General features: G+C 49.0%; 1 protein-coding gene across 2 annotated transcripts in view; it reads right to left on the bottom strand.

Moving 5' to 3' along the window:
- The window catches only part of USP2 (ubiquitin specific peptidase 2), a 63,572-nt gene extending 41,037 nt beyond the window's left edge, over positions 1-22,535 (bottom strand). The window contains exons 1-3 of one of the 2 annotated variants that reach the window (XM_063138984.1): positions 22,423-22,535; positions 15,184-15,269; positions 2,330-3,123 (exon numbers count right to left, since the gene is read on the bottom strand). In XM_063138984.1, coding sequence (XP_062995054.1) covers positions 2,330-3,082 — 753 coding nt within the window. In that variant the 5' untranslated portion in view covers positions 3,083-3,123; positions 15,184-15,269; positions 22,423-22,535. Of the gene's footprint in view, positions 1-2,329; positions 3,124-15,183; positions 15,270-15,507; positions 15,539-22,422 lie in introns of those variants that run through there. The other variant, XM_063138986.1, reaches the window with a different exon arrangement.

The following is a 22,535-nucleotide window of genomic DNA, read 5'->3' on the forward strand; positions in this document are numbered from 1 at the left end:
CTCCGCCTTAAGGGCAGGCGAAGCCCCCCGCTCCGTTCCTGCTTCTCCGGTTCGAGGAGAAGCGGAGCACATCCCTACTACTTTATCTTGTGCTACTTTTGGACTTGCTTGTTAATGTGAAAGAGACATAGGCAGGAGAGCCATTTGTCCTGCAAATGAACATTCTGGCCAACCCCTCCTCCCCCCACTTTTTTTTTACAGGAGCATTGCAAAATGATTGAAGCACTTGAAAACCTGAACGCCGCCTTTCGTTTAAGCCTGCTGTTCCGTACATAGGAGTCACAGCAAGTTCAATCCATGCATGACAGAACTTTCCATTCCCTCTAGATGGGGACACTCAGCCTCCCCTCTTGCCCTGCGCCTGCAGGCAGCGTGAGGAGTTAGCGGGTGCCAGGAGGTCGCTCTTGATGGAGCCATTTCTCACAGCCTGTCACCCAGGTGTTCCGAACCTGGGAACACCGGGAGCCTGAGGCAAAGGCTGGCCATAGTGACCCACGTTTCACTTGACCCTGGCATGGCAAAAGCAGGTCACCGTGCTACGTCCGTGTCGCCAGGTGGGTACGACGGCAGCTCAAACCTGTCCTGCATCTGAGTGAGGACTTCAGGATGCATCCTTCGGCAATGCAGGGCAGATTCTGAGACTGAAGGCTGCACGGAGCATGCCAACATTGTATGCGGAGCGCATTGGGGGCCCGGGATGTAGAGTTGCAAGCAGGCCACTGTTTACCTCTGCTCTGGACCACTGGGTGGTTGTTACGGCCCTTTATAAATTTAATGCTAATAACCAGCTCAAGGAATTGCGAAATAGGAAGGCAGGGCTGAAGGTATTCAGAATTTTAAAAACGTAGTAACTACACACACCATGCTCAGACAACTTAAAATGCAGGGACGGGGTGTGGGGAGGAGAGGGAAGTTGAACCAAACTTCTGCTGCCTGGATATCATAGCTGGTGAACTAGGGCTGTGCTCCGCTTCTCTTTGGGTCGGAGAAGCAATAGTGAGGCGGCCTGATTCGCCTCCGGAAAAGTCGGAGGAGAAGCGAGTCGGGGTGGGGGGCTGTGGATCGAGGCGAAGAGGATTGCCTCAATCCAGAGCTCTGGACGCAGGTAAATGGGGGGGAGGGGGACTCATCTGGCACTGCCACCGCTGTCCCTGCAGTGATGGCGATGGAGCCAGGTAAGGGGGCAGGGAGGAGGGAGGCTTACCTGTGTCCATTCGGGGTCTGTTGCGGGCTTCAATTGAGGCCCCAGCTTCAAGCGGAAGAGGCTGTGGCCTTCTCTTCCGCTTGAAGCCGGGGCCGCAATTGAAGACTGCGACAGACCGTGACGGATGCAGGTAAGGGGGCAGGGGGGTTGGCCTACCTGGCGCCGCCCTCCATGCAGTGGCAGTGGCAGCGGAGCCAGGTAAGGTGGCAGGGAGGAGGGAGGCTTACCTGCATCCATTGCAGTCCGTCGCGGGCTTCAATTGAGGCCCCGGTTGAAGCCAGAAGGGAAGGCCGAGGCCTCTTCCGGCTTCAAGCTGGGGCCTCAATTGAAGCCCACAACGACAGACACAGGTAAGGGGGTGGGAGGGTTGGCTTACGTGGCGCTGCCGCCACCGTCTGTGTGGCGGCGGCGGCGGAGCCAAATCTTGCTCCGCGGAGTGGAGCGGGGGACGGGCGGATTGGCCCGAAGCGGATCGGGGAGGGGGGGGGCGTGCACAGCCCTATGGTGAACTACTTCCACGCCTGAAGTAAACCAAATTCTGCGAGCTGTGTTCGTTACGCGAATTAAACTGCAATGCAACATTAAGCAAACAGATGCTGAACTTGAAAGGACAACAGGAGAAGCATTACATGTGGGGTTGCCACCAGATTAAAAGGAATCTTACAGTCTGTCAACTCAGTTTGCAAATGGGTAAAAAAAAGAGCTTTTAAGAAGAAGAAAAACACACAGCCAGGGTCCTCTTAGAAGAGGCATTCCCCTGATTCCAGACCTAGAAGAGGATGCATCTTCTAAAGGTGGCACCCAATTAATAAGGGAACCTATATAGTCTATTGAATTTAAATAAACAAATAAACCTATTCATTTTGGATAAGAAAACACAGCTCTCCACAAAGACTCTCTACAGAAAAAGTGTCAATCGGTGCTCCTGACGAAGAATCTAGCGATCCGAAACGTCGAGCCTTCCTGAACTTTTAAATAAAAACATTATCTTTTGAAAAATACCTCCCTACACTTATCATCCTGGATAGCACCAGAGCCAGCCTCCCTTTCCATGCACAGCAAAGGCACAACGTGACACATCCCCCCGCCCCCAGTAACAGACCCAAAGTGTCCGGAGAGCCTTACCGGAGCCTCCTTGGCCAAGACGTCCGTCCGGCTGTCTGTCCGCTCCCACTGCTGAACGGAGCAGCGGCTGGTGGGGCGCAGGGTGGGGGTGATGACCTCTGGGGTGGAGCCATGGAAGCTGGAGCCCGGGGAGCGCCCGCCCTTGCGGCCGTAAGACTCCAAATAGTCCTTGACGTAATCCGAGCGCTGGGTGGACTGGTAAAGGCCCTGCAGGGTGCACAACTCCTGGCGGGTGCGGGCGACGAAGGGCCCGCGAGTGGAGGAGGAAGGCTCGGGGCGGTACGGGGCGGAGGACAGGTGCATGCTGGACAGGTCCCGAGCCAAGTCCGAGTGGCTGCTGGACTTTTTGCGGCCCAGGCTGGTGGTGCCATAGCTGTTGTTGCCGAAGGAGTAGCCGCTGGCTCCGCCGCTCAGCCCTCCGCTACCGGGGGGCCTCACCGGGATCCGGCTATAAGCGGGGCTCAGCCTGGTGCCAGAGTCAGGGCGCTGGAGGAGCCGCCCTCCGCCGTCGTAGCTCAAGGATGAGGAAGAGGAGGTGGCCCCCGACGTCCGCAGGTGAGAGGAGCACAGGTAGCCGGAGGCCGTGGTGGGCTTGTAGCTGACTTTCTCCTTGTTCGGGTACGAGGAGGAGAGGTTGGAGGAGTACGAGGAGTAGTTGCCATAACTGGTAGAGGCCTTGCTGTACGAGGAAGAGGCGTCGGAGTAGCGGGGGGCGTCGACATAGCGCTTCAAGGTCGAGGAGATCTGGGACATCCTGAGGGACGGAGCATGGGGGGCCGTGCTGGTGGCATTGACTGGAAGGGAAAAATGCAGAGGCTGAGGGTGGCCGGCGTTTGGAACAGGAGAGGGGCCACAACCAGGGGTTCAGGTGCCCTGCCCACCAAGAGTCGGTCCATGCCTACACCCAGAACCATGGGGGGGTGTGCAGGGGGAGAGGGAAATTCAGAGTGATTGGTGGTGTAGCAGAGCCAATAGAAGTTAAAAGATCCGGGGGCCCATTTTCTCATTAGTGTCAATGGTAGGTTTTAGTCTAAGTGCAATTGGCATGTAGAGGGGGATTTCGGGGGGACGACGACAAAGTCGTCCCCACCTGGGCTTCCCCTGGGAATACACCCTGCCCCCGGCATAGCAGTTAAACTTGGGAAAAACAGAGTTCCTTCCCCCCCCCCCCCCCCAGCATAATTGCTATTGAGCAATTAATGAAGGGACACTGAAGCCACTTGTGCTAAGGAGGGCATCTACTCCAGTGCCCTGATTCCAGCACCAGGCTGAGCCCCACTTATGGTCAGATCTCGGTGAGAACCCCCCCCCCAGCAGTGCCCCCCCCAACTGCACTGCAATTAAGCAGAGAAAGAAGCCTTCTATTGACACGAAGGGATACTTTGGTCCCTGGGGAATAGATCCAGGATCATGAGAAACAGATCCGGGGCTGTGGGAAATTGTCCCAGAGCCGTGGGAGATAGATCAGCGGTGATGGGTGAGAGATCTGGTGCCACTGGAAAAGGGTTCAGAATCATGGGAGACAGATCTGGGCCTGGGTGGCAAAATTTGCAACACACCCGGGACCCTAAAGGGTGTCCCACCGCAGAGGGCAAAGGCTTGTTGCCTGCTGCTGTCCCAGAGGACAGATGAGATCTAAGGAGATGAAGCTACAGGAGGGCAGATTTCAGCTGAACGTTAGGAGAAGTTTCTAACACAGTAAGAACACTCCCACAGTGGAACCCATAACCAACATGGGTCCTGGGCTTTTTCCACGGTGGAAGGTCTTCATCTGTTGGGGTGTCTGGCTCTCGGCCAGGGCCATAGTGCCCAGACCGTGAAAGCTACACAGCTGAAACTTGGCATGCATACTAAGGGCCCCCAAAGGGCGTACGCTTTGATTTTTTTCTCCAACCACATTAATTGATTTAAATTAATTTCAATGCGTCTGTATGTGTGAGGCATGCAGTGCCAGGTTCAGTTGCTAGGTGGCAGACTTCCTCAACTAAGGAATAGCTTTGCAGTCAATAGTTTGATTCCAGAGCGGAGTAATCCAACAGCCAGGTACATGCCCCCCCCTTGTTTGGGGGCAGCCCCACCTCAAGGAAATGGAGTGTACAGAACCCTCCTTTGGGGGCTATAGCACTGCACCATACTGTGTACATTTGCTCGAAGTCTTCGCTGTATTACACTAACAGCGAAGCCAGGTCCATTTGCTAGTTTAGAAGGAGGAGGCGGAGGAGGAGGAGGAGACGAAGACGAAGACGAAGACACAGAGGAGGGTCAGGATCTCTTCTCGATCCTCCCAGAGTGCAGGACACGGAATAACGGGCTCAAGTTAAAGGAAGCCAGATTCCAGCTGGTCATCAGGAAAAACTTCCTGACTGTTAGAGCAGTATGACAAAGGAATCTGTTACCTAGGGAGGTTGTGGGCTCTCCCATAATAGAGGCCTTCAAGAGGCAACTGGACAACCATCTGTCAGGGATGCTTTAGGGTGGATTCCTGCATTGAGCAGGGGGTTGGACTTGATGGCCTTGTAGGCCCCTTCCAACTCTGCTATTCTATGATTCTAGAAGAAGAAGAAGAAGAAGAAGAAGAAGAAGAAGAAGAAGAAGAAGAAGAAGAAGAAGAAGAAAGGGGGAGGGAGGAACCAGCCGCCGACCCTACGGGGTGTGTGCAGAGACAAACACCATGGAGCCAGCTTCAAAACGGGAACAGCAGGTGGCATAAACAGAAACTCAACACCCTGCCCTGGCTTCTTTGCCGATTTTGTTTACATTACAAGCGCCTGCCAGAATGCGAAAAGGGCGCTGATGCCCTCTCCTGGCTAAGACCATTTTTGCAGGAGGGCAGCAATTGGAGAAAGGCCAGATTTCCTTTGGGGGATCTCTTTAACTGGATGCAACCCATATAGGGCAGCGGGGCAGAACTTCAGGCTTGCCCCCCTCCTCCTGCCCCCCCCATTCAGCTCTGTAGGGTTACCCAGAGGGGCCCACCTGCTCTTCCCTGACCAGCCATTGGATTTCTGGCCAAGGTGCAGTTTCCCCCCATTCTAAGAGGTTAAAATGCCCCTCTTAAGGCTCAGTGACGGGCAGTAAAGGGCTTTTTAAGCTACAATGTTCTGGTATTTGAGCCCCTTCCTTTTTGCCTCTGATCTTGCCCGCCAATGGAACGCAGCCGCCACCCTCCGCAGAGCTTTTCCGAAATGGAATCCAACACCCCTGCCTTAAAGACTGAGGCCGTTCTGAGTAATAGCTGGATTCTATGTAATTTATATTTCACAAATCGGAGATCAATCGTTGCTTGCTTGTGTTCTCCCCACAGACCTAAGGGCCGTCCCAGGTGCAGTCTGAAACCATCACATCACCTGGCAGGTAGTGCTTAATTTGCATGTCTGCAACGCCCTCCTCCCCCACTTTGTCTTAAGATGCTTGACGATGCAGATTGCATGAGTTCAACATCATCAGCCTTTTTTAAAAAATAAAAAAATCTTATTCCCCCCTCCCTACCTGGCTAACTTGCTTTATTAGGGTGACCATATGGAAAGGAGGTCAGGGCTCCTGTATCTTTAACTAGGGTGACTATATAAAAAGGAGGACAGGGCTCCTGTATCTTTAACAGTTGCATAGAAAAGGGAATTTCAGCAGGTGTCATTTGTATATATGGAGAACCTGGTGAAATCCCCTCTTCATCACATCAGTTAAAGCTGCAGGAGCTATTCTAGAGTGACCAGATTTAAAAGAGGGCAGGGCTCCTGCAGCTTTAACTGTTGTGATGAAGAGGGAATTTCACCAGGTTCTCCATATATACAAATGACACCTGCTGAAATTCCCTTTTCAATACAATGGTTAAAGATACAGGAGCCTTGTCCTCCTTTTCATAGGGTCACCCTAGCTTTATTAAGTATCTTGCCTGATGAAGTGACCTGGAGATCTTGAAAGCTTGCAGATTTTTGCAACCTTTGAGCCAGCCTACTAAAGGTATTATTGCCCCCAATATGTAGATTGGATTCCTATCTGCCATCCAACTGTTTAAGATACAGCACCTATTTCAGGAAATAATACTTTTTTATATACAAAGGTGGCAGCCCTACAGCAGATTGGAGAACGTGATGTTCTTTCTTGAGCTTCCTCATTTTTTATTCACCTGCAGAGTAAACTTATTCACCTGCAGGTAAACTTTCTCTAGCAGTACTTGCCCCCTCCCCTCCCAAACGCCTTGCCATCCCACATGACCCCTGGCTGCCAGGCGTCCATCTGCGCTTGGGACATAAGGTGCAATCATGAGGTGTGTGGTGTGCAGATCCCGTGGGAGATTGTTATAGTACATTGTGTGCATGACTGCAGCCGCCCGTGTGCGGCCCAGGCTGAGATGTCCGGGTAGCTTTCGAGGCCTAGTACAGACTAAACCGTTTCCTCACACCCAGGACTCCAGAGGTGGAAGCCTGCCCTCTGGTGTCACTCCTACGCCATCACCTTTTTTTGCTCTTGTAAACTGAGAGCATTTTATTGTGCAATTACTCTGCCTCACTCACGGAATTTTACCGCAGGTCCAGGCGTTGTCTCTCACCTGTCATCCTCCCAAAATTCCCCCGGCACTAATTCCACCTGGTTCACCTTACCACAGGGGGAAAACAGCAACTAAGAGTCTTGTGGGATGCATTTGGCGAAGTGTGCCCGAAAGATTAAGCCAGAATAAATAAATATGCTTTGCACCTTGCATAGCTCCCTTAGTGTTCTTACTGAAAAGTGTATGAACAGAGTGATGGACTAGATGGATTCCCAGTGTGACCCAGCATGACGCTCTTTACGGTCTTGAAACCAGAGTGGATTCACAGCCCCACTGACATCAGAGTCACCAGCCTACTTCCACAAATTAGAACTACCGCCTGATCCCTTTTCTTTTCCTTTGAAGTGGTCATGCCAGGGATTGAACCTGCACCTTTCTACATGCGAAGCGTGTGCTGCTGCACCACTGGGCTATGTACAGCTCCTTGCCCAGGCCGGGCCGGCCTTTCGGCCCGGGTCAGAGGAGCCTATGAGCAGCCCTGCCTCCACTACTCGGCCTGCACACGCCACCTGTCCATCAATAATTCAGACCCGCCACCAGCCGACTGCAGCTTGATGCAAATGGGAAAGGAAAGAGCCCTCCGTGCTGCAGCCAGAAAGAAGGCCAGCCTCACGCGGCAAGACCAGGGAGGCAGGCTTTCCATGTGGGGACTGGTATTCTGGGGATACAGACTGATGGTCCAGTTATTATTATTTATGGTGACCATATGACCGGATTTGCCCGGATTTTTGATGGCAAATCCGGGAAGGGAAATCCGGATTTTTTTTCAAAGAGCAGCTCTAATGGGAATTAACAAAAATGCTTATAACGCTGTCATTTTTTAAGATAAGGACATGAAACTTGGCACAATGGTAGCTCTTAGGTAGAGCTTTAGCCACACCAAATGTGAAACAGATCCGTTCATCTATTGATTTTTTAAGGATTTTTTTAAAAATTGAGGTTTTAAAATTATTATTTTTAAAACTGTCATTTTTAAAGATAAAGAGATGAAACTTTGTGCCATGATAGGATTTAGGTAGAGCTTTAGCCACACCAAATTTGAAACAGATCCGTTCATCCATTGATCTTTTTAGGAATTTTTTTTAAAAATGAGGTTTTAAAATTATTATTTTTTAAACTGTCATTTTTAAAGATAAAGAGCTGAAAGTTGGCACCATGATAGCTTTTAGGTAGAGCTTTAGCCATACCAAATTTGAAACAGATCTGGGGCCAGTAGCAAACCCTGTTAACAACAACAGCAGCTTGCAATGAGTGAAGATAGTCAAAAAAGATATTTGAGGGAAGGGGAGAATGTAACACACAGAGTATAGCAAAAGCTTCAAAGTACAGCAAAATCTACAAAAGTAGGAGTGAGTGAAGTTAATTTCAGATACATTGAATCTCTCACTTGTTCTTTATTTCAGTGATTTTAACATTAAGATGTTATGTAGAACAGATTTGTCTTAAATGTGTGCTGTAAAGTCAGACATGTGACCAAGGCTATGTTCGGGTGGGCATGCCCCCTTGGTACTGGACACGCCCCCTTGGGGGCGACCATGTTGTCCTCCTTTTTGGTTTCCAAAATATGGTCACCCTATTATTTTCATTTTCAGTTCTCTACTGCCCCATAGCCGAAACTCTTCAGGCAGTTTGCAACAATTGATAAAAATACAAAATACATCATAATAAAAATAGTCTAAAATGAAAACTATTCAAACAGCTAAAAACAAACAAACAACATCGCGCCCCCTTGAATAGAGCTGTTCTAAAACAGCAGACGTAGTCGCAGCAAAAAAAGGGACGATCTGATCGGTACAGGAAAGAGAAAACAGGACTAGGTACGATGGGCGCATTTGAGAGCCCAAGCAGGTCTTGCGGACGGCGGGTCGCTCCTGAATTTCCAGTTGAGTTGCTGCTATGAATCATTTATATGTCAGCTTTTTGGTCGTGGTGTCTGTGGCACGCCATTTTGGCAATCTTTACCGTGAGGTCCGTTACACAGGGGCAGGTGGCTCCCATGCAAGCTAATTCAACGTTGCAACTGTGCTACAGACTCACTGAGAGGCGTTGGGCAAGTCACTTAGAATGCATTCCTGTACATGTCTACTCAGAAGTAAGTCCCCTTGAGTTTAGTGGGGGTTACTCTTGGGTAGAGGGGTACAGGACTACAGCCTTACTCACCCTGGTAGCTGAGAAGTTTTCCTACACAGAGACCAAATCCATAAAGGAAGAAGTGTGCAAACCGTGTGCAAACTGTCCCCGTGACAATTTGCACGGGTGTGTATTTCATGATGTGCTTTTCACTTGTCATCAGCATGGGCTTATAGGCTTTTTACTAAAGGAAGTTAGCCGCGCATTAAGCAACTGGGCCTTAGTTTTCCATTTGTAAAATGGGAACAATGTTGGTTAAAAAAAAATAGATACATAAGGCTTCTGTACAGAGGAACACAATTAAGGATTTTGAAAAGGACTTTGCAAACTTTAAAAATGTGATATAAGCAACAGCAGGATGATAGGATAGGACTGGGGAGATAAGCTAGGTTGAGCCAGAACCCGGACTGTCCCATAATATACATTCACCATTTAGTTTTAGGCTGATCTCCAACTCGTTCAAGCACAATTCAACTCTGCTTTGGTTTGGGATCTGACTTTCCTCTGAGCCCTGCAACTTTGAAGTAATAAATTAACAAGAGTATTTTGGAGCATGTGCAGGGTTCAAACAATTTCCTCTTCCCTAAAACACACACACCTTTGATTAAAGCAGCAAGTTCTCTCCTGGTGGAGGGTAGGACATCAGGAAAAACTTCCTGACTGTTAGAGCAGTATGACAATGGAGCCAATGACCTAGGGAGGTGGTGGGCTCTCCCGCACGAGAGGCCTTCAAGAGGCAGCTGGACAACCATCTGTCAGGGATGCTTTAAGGTGGATTCCTGCACTGAGCAGGGCATTGGACTCGATGGCCTTAGAGGCCCCTTCCAACTCTACTATTCTATGATTCTAAGTTCAGGTAGATTTGAACCTCGGGATCAGACCTTTTTAGAAATGAAAGAGGAGCAAGGACCAAGGATAGAAAGGCAAGAGTCTTCTATGATTCCAGCATGCAAAGCCTCCTGTGGGGCTTGAAATGGTGGTGTGGATCGAAGCCCACTGCTAAGAGCCCCGTGTGGGACCTCACGGCTCGGCAGAGACAATCCAAGACCACCTACCTTAGTCGGCCTGGGTTCTGCAGCGAGTAAGATGATGTCCCAACGAGATGCAACGCGTTGGGGAAAGAATTCTCGACCAGGCCTGATCCAGCGGGCTCAGGCCATGCCCCACCGCACGACTATCGCCCCAAAGTGCCAAGCGGTTACCAAGGGTCAGCAGGGCACCCTTGTGGGTCTATCTCTTTTGCTCTGGCGTTGTTCTGGCCGGCCGGGCCTTTTCCTCTCCTTTTAACTTCAAGACGGAGGCTGACACAGCCAAGAGTCCCTGGTTGCCGGGGAAACAGCCCTCTCTCAAAGCCCTTTCAGGATGGCCGGCGTAAACTCTGGGAATTGGCTGGCCGCCCTGGCCACGCTCCAGCTGGCCTTCGGTGTGCGCTGGGGAAACAAACAGGCTCACGGGCCTCAGGAAAGGGGCCCTGGCATATGGCACAGCTCTGCTAGGGTTCCTCGGAAGTTTATGTGTGGATTCCTGCAAGCTCCTCTTTGTGGGAGCCTGCGCATTTCGTCTTGCACATAAAGCAACAAGGGGTTGCTATGCACACTGATGGAGTAATAATAACGCCCAAAGGTTTCCCTGATAAATAAACCTAGGCGCAACTGACCTTCCCCTTGCAATACACAGCCGCCGAAGAACGTTTTGCCCGTTCTAAGGTTCGCCCACAGCAAGAGCAAACCGTAAAAATGCCTCTGTGCCACCCATACGAAGAGAGAGTGGGATACTGTAGTTTTACAGTGCAGCATCGTCTGTAACGTGCCAGGGTTTCTGTGCAAAAATGTGGAGGTTACTGGCAGGAAGGTTATTATTTTTACTCCGAGAGCTTTATGGCACTGTGTTGGCGTGATGCTCACATCATGGGCAACGGTAAACTAAAAGCCACAGAGATTGCCCACAAGGTATGAGATTACTTGTTAAGGGTGCAATCCTATGCTTGTTTAGACAGAAAAAAAACTTCTACAACATGCATAGGATTGTGCCACAAGAGACCCGGTGGTGCCCATCTCTGGATTTTGTTTATTTCTAGAGTTGCTGGTGCAGAAGCAAATCCAGAAGGTGCAGTTACATTGATAGAAAGGCATTCTTCATGTGGACAGGGAGACATTTTTCTCCCTCTCTCAAAATACTAGAGCCAGGGGGCATCCCATGAAGCTGATGGGTGGGAGATTTAGGACAGACAAAAGGAAGGACTTCTTCACACAGCGCAGAGTTAAACTATGGGACTCACTACCACAAGATGTAGTGATGGCCACCAATTTGGATGGCTTTAAAAGGGGAGTTGGATAAATTCCTGGAGGCAAAGGCTATCAATGGCTACTAGCCCTGATGGTTCTGTGCGATCTCCAGTATTCGAGGCAGTAAGCCTGTGTGCACCAGTTGCTGGGGAACATGGGTGGGAGGGTGCTGTTGCACCATGTCCTGCTTGTTCATCCCTGGCCGATGGCTGGTTGTCCACTGTGTGAACAGAGTGCTGGACTAGATGGACCCTTGGTCTGATCCAGCATCAGGGCTCTTCTGATGTTCTTATGTTCATTCTGTTGCAAGATTGAGTGCTGACCCTGAAATTGGGTGTTAGAGTCAAGGCCTGGCTCAGATGAAGCCCCTGCCTCTCAGGGCCTTCAATCGCAGCCACCACTGACTGTTGGGGTGAAGACAGGGAAATAACCTTGACCATTTCATGCAGACTACTTGTTCCATGGCTTCTCAAGAGTTTACTGGGAAAGTGGTAGAGTTGGCAATGGGGAATATTATCATATGTGGACTTTAGATAGGGTTGGATCTGCATTTTCCAAATTGAGTAACCCACTGGAGTGTTCTCTGGATGCGTAAGGAGAAGATCAGTAATAGAGGGCATGTTTTCCCCAAGGTAAATCATGGAGAACAATTGTGACGGCATTCTGAGTCAACTGAGTACGTGCCCAGCCTAGGACATTTCCCAGAATCCTCTGCAGCATGTGTACACACATGTGTGTGCGTGTGCTACACATATGCAAGGGTTCCTCAGCTGACAAATCGACAGGATGACCATTTACACGTCACCCAAAGAACAAAACAAAGATTTGCGTAACATTTGGATAAAATACTAATTAATATCTATAGATGAACATTTAGCCTATGCTAATTTATATGTACAGAGGCAAATCTGGAACTAATTACAGTAATTTATACATCTCCCCAATCGTGGGGAACACTGTGACCAGGTGAGCGGAGCACCTGTTCTGTCTGCTGTCCAGGTGCTTCTACTGTCAATGAGCAACTCCAAAGGGCAACTGTTGATGGGTCATCTCCTTTCATAGGGTTCTTTATCTTTAAACGGGATTTGGATTAGACAGCCCTTCAAATAAGGAATGCTTCAAATAGAGGACTGTCCTCTGACAGCCCTGAGGATAGAGGACAGTCCTCTAATAAAGGAGGCCACATGGCCACTCTACAAGTGAATAGATTCATGGAAGACTGGCGGTCAAAGCAATTATTGGCCAAGGTAGTTAAATGTGGAGCCTCCATACCTCTAATTACACCTCTAACTACTCACATGAGAGACATTCTGGGGTGTAGGGGGGGAGCTGAAAGGCAGGAAACCCCAAACACACACACACACACACACACACACACACACACACCCTTCCGATGGTGATCAGATGCACAGGAGATTTGACATCCCACCTCTTCTTTTTAAAATATTGGGGGCTGAAGAGGGGAATTTCAGAAACTGCAGGTTTCCCCATCCTATGCAGGACAAGCAGCTACCTCTGCCAAAGTTCCTTCTTCTACACAAGTATTTTCTAATTAAAGGCACAGAAGACCCATCCTTCTTTGCAGCTGGTCAGTCTGACACCCCCTACGTTCTGAAATCCCTTAAAAATAAGGGATCTGTCCACCGCCACCCTTCCAGGTTGTTGGTTGGACGAAACAACCCACAGAGAAGAATGATAAAAATCCACCGAAAGAGAAAACCAGGAGCAAAGCCATCATGGCCTCCTGGGCTAGCCTGTCTCATTCTCCTCATTTTGCATGCCTTTCTGTGCAAAAAATAATAACCAGAGGCCGATTTGTATATTCACTTGCCACACCGCCAAATCTGTGGTTTTCATAGCAGGTCTGAACACTACTGAGCACATGGCCCCTTAGCCACAGGGATTGTTTCTGGATAACCCTTCCATTAAAGGGTTTTAATGGAATTGTTTTATGTGTTATTGTAAAGCGCCTCGATGCCAGAAATGGTGAGACTGCGCTATAAAAATGCCTTAAATAAATAAATAAATAAATAACTCCAGGAAACTGTACATGTCACAGAAAAGCCACTGTGGAAAAAGTCCACAGTGCCACCAGAACCACTTTCTATAATTCGCAGCCAGCCAGTATTTTAACACTCCCAGCCAGCATGTGTTGGACTGCAATGCCCATCATTCCCCATCAGCATGGGGATTCCAATCCAACACCTCTAGAGACCACCAGATTGATGAAAGCAGCTTTAGAATTCCGCAAGCGCCATAAAATAATTACAATTTAAAAACGCACACCAAAGATCATCCTGTGCCACCTGTCGTGGCTCTATGCATGCAGCTCCCACGTGCCAGAAAGACTCACACGGCCACGGCTTCTGTGATGCGCCACGAAGACCGCGCTGCCCAGCGCAGAGAGCATTGCTGTGCAACCTGGATTTGGAACGGTGTCCTGCCACTTACGCCACGTGGCTCAGCACAGACCACCCGTGGACGCCACGAGGGTCCGAAGATGTCCTACACATCGTTGTGAGAGCTGAAGGAAGAGGAGCGAGGGACTCAGCCGGTACCGTTCTGTGGCAGGACCGCTACAGGATGAACCCACAAGTCCCTAGTGCTCCAGAGGCCCAGAGAGTTCTGAGCATGGCAGTTCGGGTCAAATCCAAATACCGCGCTCTGCATTTTGCAGGCTTGTCATTGCAACCTTTTTGACCTCTTGCTCCAGATTGCAAACTAGTCGGTTCTTAGAGAAGTCAAAAGAACAAAATATGCCCTTCCCTCTCCTGTGCTAATCTCCCAGGTTGTCCCTGGCATAAAGGCAGGAAAGGATTTAAGTACCTTTTTCGTCCCTGGGGGTCATGTCTTCCTTGGTAGCTCTGGGAGGCAGCTGCTTCTGGGGTGGAACACACTCTAACCGATAGTTAGCAGGAGAATGAGAACGGGTTTTGCGAGGAGAGTTGCCAGGGCAGGATATAATTAAGCGGGATGGAATTTGGCACGAGCAACCAAGCCGACACCTCAGAGCGTAATGCTAGCGCGTCATTAGCAAAGTAATTCTAACAATACGTATTTTTAATGTAACCGGTGATCCCACAGCCCTTTCACAGGGTGGTGTGTAAGCGCACGTGTGCAGGGGGGAAAGCATCTCCACGGCTCTTTTCACGGGAACGCCCAAAGGGTGTGCATGAGAGAGAAAAACCCAACAGCATCCTAAGGAAGGACCCATGCTCAATGCTACGGCGCACGGTTTTGCATGGCGGAAGGCCGCAGGTTCAATTCCTAGCTGGGAAAGACCCCCTGACTGAATCCCTGTCAGTTTATATTTATCGCGTGGTAGTTTATATTCATCATGTGGCATTTTACAATGTTTTTAATGGACCCCAGAATTGTTGTTTTTAAATGCATACTGTTGTTTTTATGCTGTTTTTATGTTTTTCAATTTTTTTGTATACTTTTAATGTTTACTATTTTTAATTGTTGTAAACCACTCAGAGAGCTTCGGCTGTGGGGCAGTATATAAATGTAATAAAATAAATAAATAAATAAATAAATTGTGTTGTATTTTATGGTTTTAATTGTTGCGAACTGCTCTGAGAGATCTGGTTATTAGAAATACCACCACCACAATAATAACAATAATAACAAATAACACATTTAAAATAAGAATAAAAATAAAACGAATAAAAAATGAAAATGAAATGAAACGAAATAAATAGACGCACGGACTCAGGACAAAGAACTTACATCCCTAAGCCTACAGGTTGCCTACGATGCTGCCACAGCTCAATAATTGATGAAGACGGAAAGGCAATTTTCTGGCCTCAAGCCTCATTTGCTCCATCCCCCAAAACAGTCCAGGACCCCCCCCCTTCACCACCTCTCCCCCCTCCCTGGATACTTACCTTCTGTGACTGCCACGTCTACGAGAGAGTTTCGTTCCCTGTGGTGTTAGAAGCAACTTTGCATCATACCATTCTGGCAGCTGGGGCTAAAAAAGAGAGAGAGAGAGAAATGGCAGAATGAACCACACGCGCGCACACACAGAGAGACACCGTGAGAACTCCGTTGCAGGCAGGCGGAGGCCGCAGGAAAAGGGAGAGCGCAAGCAGAGAAACTCCCCCGGGGAACTTGTGCCACTTCCTGGCCTTGGTGTGGCTTCTCCCTCCCTGGCGTCACAGGGATAATGATGGATGCCTGCTTGCCGCATTTCTGGAAAGCTTCCTCACCTACTGGCTTCAAAGGGCTCCGTAGGTGTTGCGGTTCGGGCCGGCCGGCCAGGTATGCATTCATTGTTCTCACTGCACAAGTAGGGACACACAGGCACACCGGAGGGGAGAGGCCGCTTGGCAAACAGGCAGCCGGTGAGGGAGAGAGGGGAGGGCTGGGGAGAATGCGTGGACCAGAAGAGGGGGGAAAGCCCCATGCCTTGGAATGAGCCAGAACCCTTCAGAAGAAAGAGACTGCAAGGGACAAGTTGTCAAAAAGTCGCAGCGATACTTCCCATCAGCCCTTTCCCAAAAGCCTCACTTCATAACTCTGTTGTATCAAAGCAGCTCTTTGTCCTTCTCTCTCTCTCTCTCTCTCTCTCCCCGTGGCTGCTCCTTTTGCATCTCTGGGTGCATTGCCCCATCTTTTCAGCAACAGGGAGGCACCCATAATCTCTGACCCGGGCCAAGCCCAAAGCCACAGGGAGTGGAAAGAAAGGCATCCAAGGACCTGTTCTACAACCCTATTTCTTCTCCAGGTACATCCCAAGAAAGCCTCTGTCCATCCCCCCCCCACCCCACCCCCCTGCAGCTCAACGGCTATTTTCTGACCCGACCCGAGGCCCGGAGTCAATTCACCTCTCGCTTAGCGACAGACACAAAAACAAGCAACGCGGACAAAGGCAACTCAGTTCACAGGCACCCAGGCACGTCGGCCCAATGCGGCTTGCTGAAATTATTGGAATGTAAGAAAACAGGGCTGGAATCAGAACAACAGATGCTAACGCGTAAAGGAAAAACGGGTCTGGCCCCATATCTGTTCCCAGAAACCCTTTGCCAGAGTCCCACATAAAGCAACTTATTTTTGCCTCATGAAAGAAAGACTTGGACTCATCCATCCCAATTCCATCTGAAGCTTAGTTCTCCCTCTTTTCGTTTGATGGCATCTGCCATGGGCACCTGCTAGCAGAAAGAGCCGTATTTGTGGAGCTCGGCTTGCTAACCGGGCCTGGCCCTACCACTGGGCAGAGTGAGGCAATGGCCTCAGGTGGCAGATGTGGTGGGTGGGACAGCAACGTTCCTCCTGAAGCCCCTGGCTCTTCCGCTCTGTTGGAGGAACCAGCTGAGTTACGCCACACGACCTGTCCTGGCTCCCCAAATTAGCCTGCTGCCTCAGGTGTAGTAGAGGGCCCTAGCCCATATCCAGTCTTGAATTGAGGTTCAACGGCCAATCTAGATGTCTTCTGGGAAAAGTGTGCCATCTTATTCTTTCATTCATTCATTTGATTTATAAGCCATCTTTCCACCAAAAAAGGGCACTCAAGGCGGCTTACAAAAACAATTCAAAATAGATTATAAACGCATTAAAATACAATAAAAACAGAACTATTACAGAATTAAAATCAACTCCCATCCCACAGATCCACTTGCAGGCCAAAGGCCTTCTTGAATAAAGCAGTGTTTGCCTGCTGCCGGGAGGATAGCAGAGAGGGAGTGGAGCTAGCCTCCCTTGGGCAGGAGTTCCACAGACGGAGGGAGCGGCCACCGAAAAGGCCCTTTCTCTTGTGTCAACACCAGATGCGCCTCTGATGGTGGTGGTCTCAAAAGAAGGGCCTCACCAAAGATCGTAAGGGCTGGGCAGGCTCGTATGAGAGAGGACAGGAAAGGATCCTTTGCCTCAGGCAGAAAATGTTTTGGGCTGGCCGTGCTAGCAAAGAGTCAGAAGCCCACTGGTCTCCTGTGGTAAGCTCATAGCCAGAAACCTTGTAGTGAGGGTGATCAAAGCAAGGTGGGATCGTTGTAGAACACCAATACAGGTAACCTCATAACTTTAAAGTTGCTCACAGAACGATCCTCTGCGTGCCCTCAGAAGTAATTCCCACTGAATTCAATAGGGCTTACTCCCATGTCAGTGAGCATAGCAGGGTTAGCAACACACAAAGCAACTCCTTTGAGCCTACAGTTTTCACCCCCAACAGAAATCTATTTTGCAGCAAAATGTGTTGATATTTTTTTAAAAAAAAAAAAAAGTGGGAAGGGTCTGGAGCAGGCTTCCCCAACCTCATGCATTCAAGATGTCTTGGACTTCAACTCCCATCAGCCCTACCTAGCAGAGCCAACGGTGAGGAATGCTGGGAGTTGTGGTCCAAAAGACCAGGTTGGGGAAGGCTGGTCTAGAGCACCTTGACAAGTGCCAAAAAACACTTCCAGGGGTGCACTGGTACCCATGGGGCACTACACTATGTACCCCTAGGTACAGGAATGCAGCCTTAACAGATGCATGGCTTCACAGCGATCAAAGAGGTGGAATCCAGTAATCCACCTTCTCATCAGCAAGGGCCATTATGCAGACAGGTACTTGGGATAGGGCTTTCTCAGTGATGGCCCCACACCTTTGGAAACCCCTTCCTAGAGAGAGATACATATGGCCCTCATCACTGCTAGCTTTTTTAAAACAACAACAACCTTAAAGACACATTTATTCAGCAGCTGCCGCTGTGCGTATGTGTTTAATTGCACGCTCATGTTTTTGTAATATTGTAATCTGCCTCGTGAGGGCAGTGTGCAGGTTAAAAATAGGAACATGGGAGGTGGCCTTGCAGTGAGTCAGAGACTACTGGTCCCTCTAGCCCAGCGTCCAGGGTTTCATGTCCGTGTTTTTCCTGCCCTTCCTGGAGATCCTGAGACTCAAACCTGGAACCCTTTGCAAGCAAAACAGGTGTTCTGCCGCTGAGCCGTGGCCCCGTGCCTCTTTTACGTCGTTAAATAAAAATGAGTAAATATAGAATCCTGCCTGTAAGCTCTTTCTCAAGTAAAAGGGAGGGAAAGACTCGTTTAATTATTATTATTATTATTTAAAAAAATGAAAGCTGAACATTCAAAAAGAGGGGACCTGGGCTATCACCCCCACCCCACCCCCAATGACTGTCTGTGGGCCCTGCTGTGGGGCAGTATATAAATGTAATAAATAATCATAACACTGTCTCTGAACATGACAGTTCCATCTAGTCTTCATGAGACAGGCCGCTCTCCTTCTGTGGATTTTATGCCCCAGGTATGCTAGAAAGGCTGGTGCATACGCATTAAAACCAACCAAAGCGCGCAAACAGATTGAGGATGATCAGAGGTCTAGAAACAAAGCCCTATGAAGAGAGACTGAAACAACTGGGCATGTTTAGCCTGGAGAAGAGAAGATTGAGGGGAGACATGATAGCCCTCTTCAAATACTTAAAAGGTTGTCACACAGAGGAGGGCCAGGATCTCTTCTCGATCCTCCCAGAGTGCAGGACACGGAATAATGGGCTCAAGTTAAAGGAAGCCAGATTCCGGCTGGACATCAGGAAAAACTTCCTGACGGTTAGAGCAGTACAACAATGGAACCAGCTACCTAGTGTGGTTGTGGGCTCTCCCACACTAGAGGCATTCAAGAGGCAGCTGGACAACCATCTGTCAGGGATGCTTTAGGGTGGATTCCTGCATTGAGCAGGAGGTTGGACTCGATGGCCTTGTAGGCCCCTTCCAACTCCGCTATTCTATGATTCTATGATTCTATGAGGGCTAAAAACCCTGGAGGACTTTATTTGCCAGGTTGACTGAGTGCCTCAAAAGAGGCCTGGTTCTAATCTAGCTGACCGCTGAAAAGCCACTTTTGCTATGATGGAACTTTGTTAACAGTTTAGCTGTGAGCATGGAGGGGGCATAGAACCATAGAATAGTAGAGTTGGAAGGGGCCTATAAGGCCATCAAGTCCAGGCCGGGCCAGGCTTTAGCAGATGACCCCTGTAATTAGCTGTTCCAGCAAAGTTGTCAATAGACAAAGGCCACAGAGGTTGCAGAGAAAGCATTTTTTAAAAAAACCAAACAAAAGAACATCAAAAACGTCAAGATGTTTTCAGTCCCCTGTGAGGACTTCTTTTTGCTTTGCATAACATTTTGGTGGGCTGTATTTGCAGGAATGACTTAGGTGTATGAGCATCTGCAGCGGTTTTGGAATAACCGTCACAAGGTTCTGACCTGTTATTTTGAACCAGATATTAGGGTCAAACTGTATGAGACCAGGGAGATCTCCCCACATTTCTATTTATAGCGAAAAACAGCTGCAGTGGGCCCAAAATTGGATCGGGCCAGCACAGTGCTGGTTGGTGGAGGAAAGTGTAACCCTTTCTCCCAGGGATGTTTCCTTAATCTGAAAACCATCACCATTATTCTGGAGCAGCTATTTGCACCAGGAGTAAACGTGGCATGGGTGGCTTAAATGCCCACGTCACCTCTCTGAACTAACTGAGCTCCTGGCCACCACGAGGAATTGTAATTAAAAATAGTAGCGACATTTGGAGATCCAAATACAGCTCTCTTGTGCCGTCAGGCTGAATGGGGCAGAGAAGGTCCAAAGATTTAGGATGGCTGGGTGTCCTCTTTTTCAGAAGACAGTCTTCTATTTGAAAACATTCTCTGCTGAAAGGATGTCGTGTCCATGTGTGGTTTAAAGATAAAAAATCATAGAATGGTTGCCCATCAAAGGTTAGCATCCAGGACTGCTGACGGAATAGGACACCTAGACACAATCTTCCGACTATGATGAAATATACCACATATCTATTTAAACTATAATGTTTTTTCTGATTTATTTACAAATAGCTTCGGCTATTGGGCGGTATAGAAATGCAATCAATCAATCAATCAATCAATCAATATTTATTACATTTCTATACTGCTTAATAAGCAAAGCTCTCTGTGCAGTCCCAGAACCAGCGAGAACTCTAAAGGAGCTAAAGGTGCTGAAAGTGACACCCGAAATAGGTTCAGCACCTTGGAGAGGTCCTTTAGAGATTTGATGGTTCTGACTGAAATCCAGAATGGATGCACAACCTCGCTGAGGTCGGAGCAGTGTACAAAGGTGTCAATAGCTTTGAGGCAGGACTCAGGGTGGGGTCGAACCAAGGAATCAATAGTTTGGTTCTCCAGAAAGAAAGGAGAGCTAGTAGAAGTTCATGGCTACTTGATTTGAGTTAAAGTGAGCTGCCTGAACACTACAAAGCCTATGCATCTGGGGGCTGAAAGAGACATTAACTTTAAATCTGTATCTAGTAGTTACTCTTTGCCTCATTTTTACTCCAGAGTAGTAGGCACATATCAGGACCCTAGAGTGGGGGGTAGCTTTTTTGAGAGAGAGAGAGAGAGAGAGAGAGAGAGAGAGAGAGAGAGAGAGAGAGATGGATGGACCAGGGTCCCTGTACCTATTCCAGAGCAAAGGAAAAGATGCAGCTGCTAGATATAGATTTAAAGTAATGTCTGTTTCAGCCCTGGGAGGCAGTTATATGAAGGTATATAGAATAAAAGACGTCTTAACGGGTGGCCAGCTGATACTTTAACCAACTGATCTATCTTGTGGTGAAGATGCTTCAGGACTGGGCCGTGTTTCTCACCAAGGCTTTGGATTGGTAATTTTAAAAGATACCCTCATGGGAAACCTGCCTGAGGTAGTGACTTGGAGGTCAAGTGAGCATTTGCTACGGGAACAGCTCCTTCTGATGTAATCAGTGGAGGACACACACAGACAAACACACAGACACACAGACACACACACACACATTATTAGTGACTGACAATCTGACCCCTACTACCATCTGGGCCTTTCTGGCTGCTGGTAGCCTTCAGGCCTCTGCTTTCCGCTGCTTTTGGTGAAACAAAGTGGATTCTTTAGCCAGGGTGATGCCAATAAAAATGCAAGATACAAATTGCGCATGGATTCCTGCATTGAGCAGGGGGTTGGACTCGATGGCCTTTTAGGCCCCTTCCAATGATTCTATGATTCTATGTACAGAAAACCGATATGGTAAGCTCCTCTGTAATGGCTCCCACAAAAGGGCTAAACCGGGCCACCAACAAAGACTCTGAAGAGGCCACCGGGCGCAAAGGAGGCTCGGAGTGGGAGGCTGGGCCATCTAAGGTCAGAGTGTGAGGCTTAATTTGGAGTGTTCCTCCCACTGCACTCAATTCGGAGTGTTCCTCCAAAGGCACTCTGGGCAGACTCCTTGGGTTGGCTGGAGTTCCACAAACTCTGGCTCGTGGAAAGAATGAGCCTCACTGCTGACGTCATTTGGAAACTCTCGCCTCCGCCCCGTGACGCAGGCAGAGGGCCACGGATCCCTTCCTCATACAGGCCATGCTGCAACTCACCATAGCTTGCCTTGCATAACAGCGACTCCTGAGTCCCTGAACAGGACTCCAGGCCCGAAGCAACACTCTCGAAAATGTGGGCTCGGGGGTTTAAAAAATAATAATGAAAATAATAACAATAAAAGTGTGATCAAATGGGAGGACTTTAACTCAAGTGAGGGCAGAAAACTGACAGGGGGATAAAAAGGACGTTGGGATCAGTGCGTTTCAGGTACAACGTGAAACAGGTTGCGCAATCTCTTGGAATCCTGTCCTTTAATGCCAGTCAAATAACAATCGGGGAAGGCGTGGAAGCTTTCTTGAAATCAGCCTTCCCCATCTGGTCCTCTCCAGATGTGTGGGACTACAAGTTCCATCATCCCAGCCAGCTGATAGGCATTGCAGTCCAAGACATTTGGAGGGAGGCTCTAGATATACCAGGTAACCTGCTACCTCTCCATTCTGCCTGATGAAGCGTTCTGCAAAACTTTAAACCTTGCTTATTCCTACAACCTCCCATGCTGGTCTAATACATAAAAAATGTCACTCACTGGGCATTGCTTAACCACTTTGGCATTAAGTAAGTGATGTGCTGGAAACCTAAGGGCAGTTGCAAGCATTATTTGGGGGGAAATCGACACCGAAGCCTCTCCCGCTATTGCCATGAAGTTTCTCAGGCCAGGAAGAAATCCCCTTTAAGCTCGTTGAATCGCTGAGAACCCCCCTGGGCCCCCTTTCAGCAAACCCCCCCCACGCCTTCGTCTGGTCTGTACCCACCTGTGCGTGGAACGACAGGCTTGAAGAGTAGTGGCATAAGGGCTGCGGCTCAGGATGCACAGAGGAGCTCAGTTCAGTCTCAGCAAGTTGCTTTTTCTGTGTCAGAAGCCGGG

This window comes from Elgaria multicarinata, chromosome 12 (genome assembly GCF_023053635.1).
Source record: "Elgaria multicarinata webbii isolate HBS135686 ecotype San Diego chromosome 12, rElgMul1.1.pri, whole genome shotgun sequence".
In the NCBI taxonomy this organism is placed as follows: domain Eukaryota; kingdom Metazoa; phylum Chordata; class Lepidosauria; order Squamata; family Anguidae; genus Elgaria; species Elgaria multicarinata.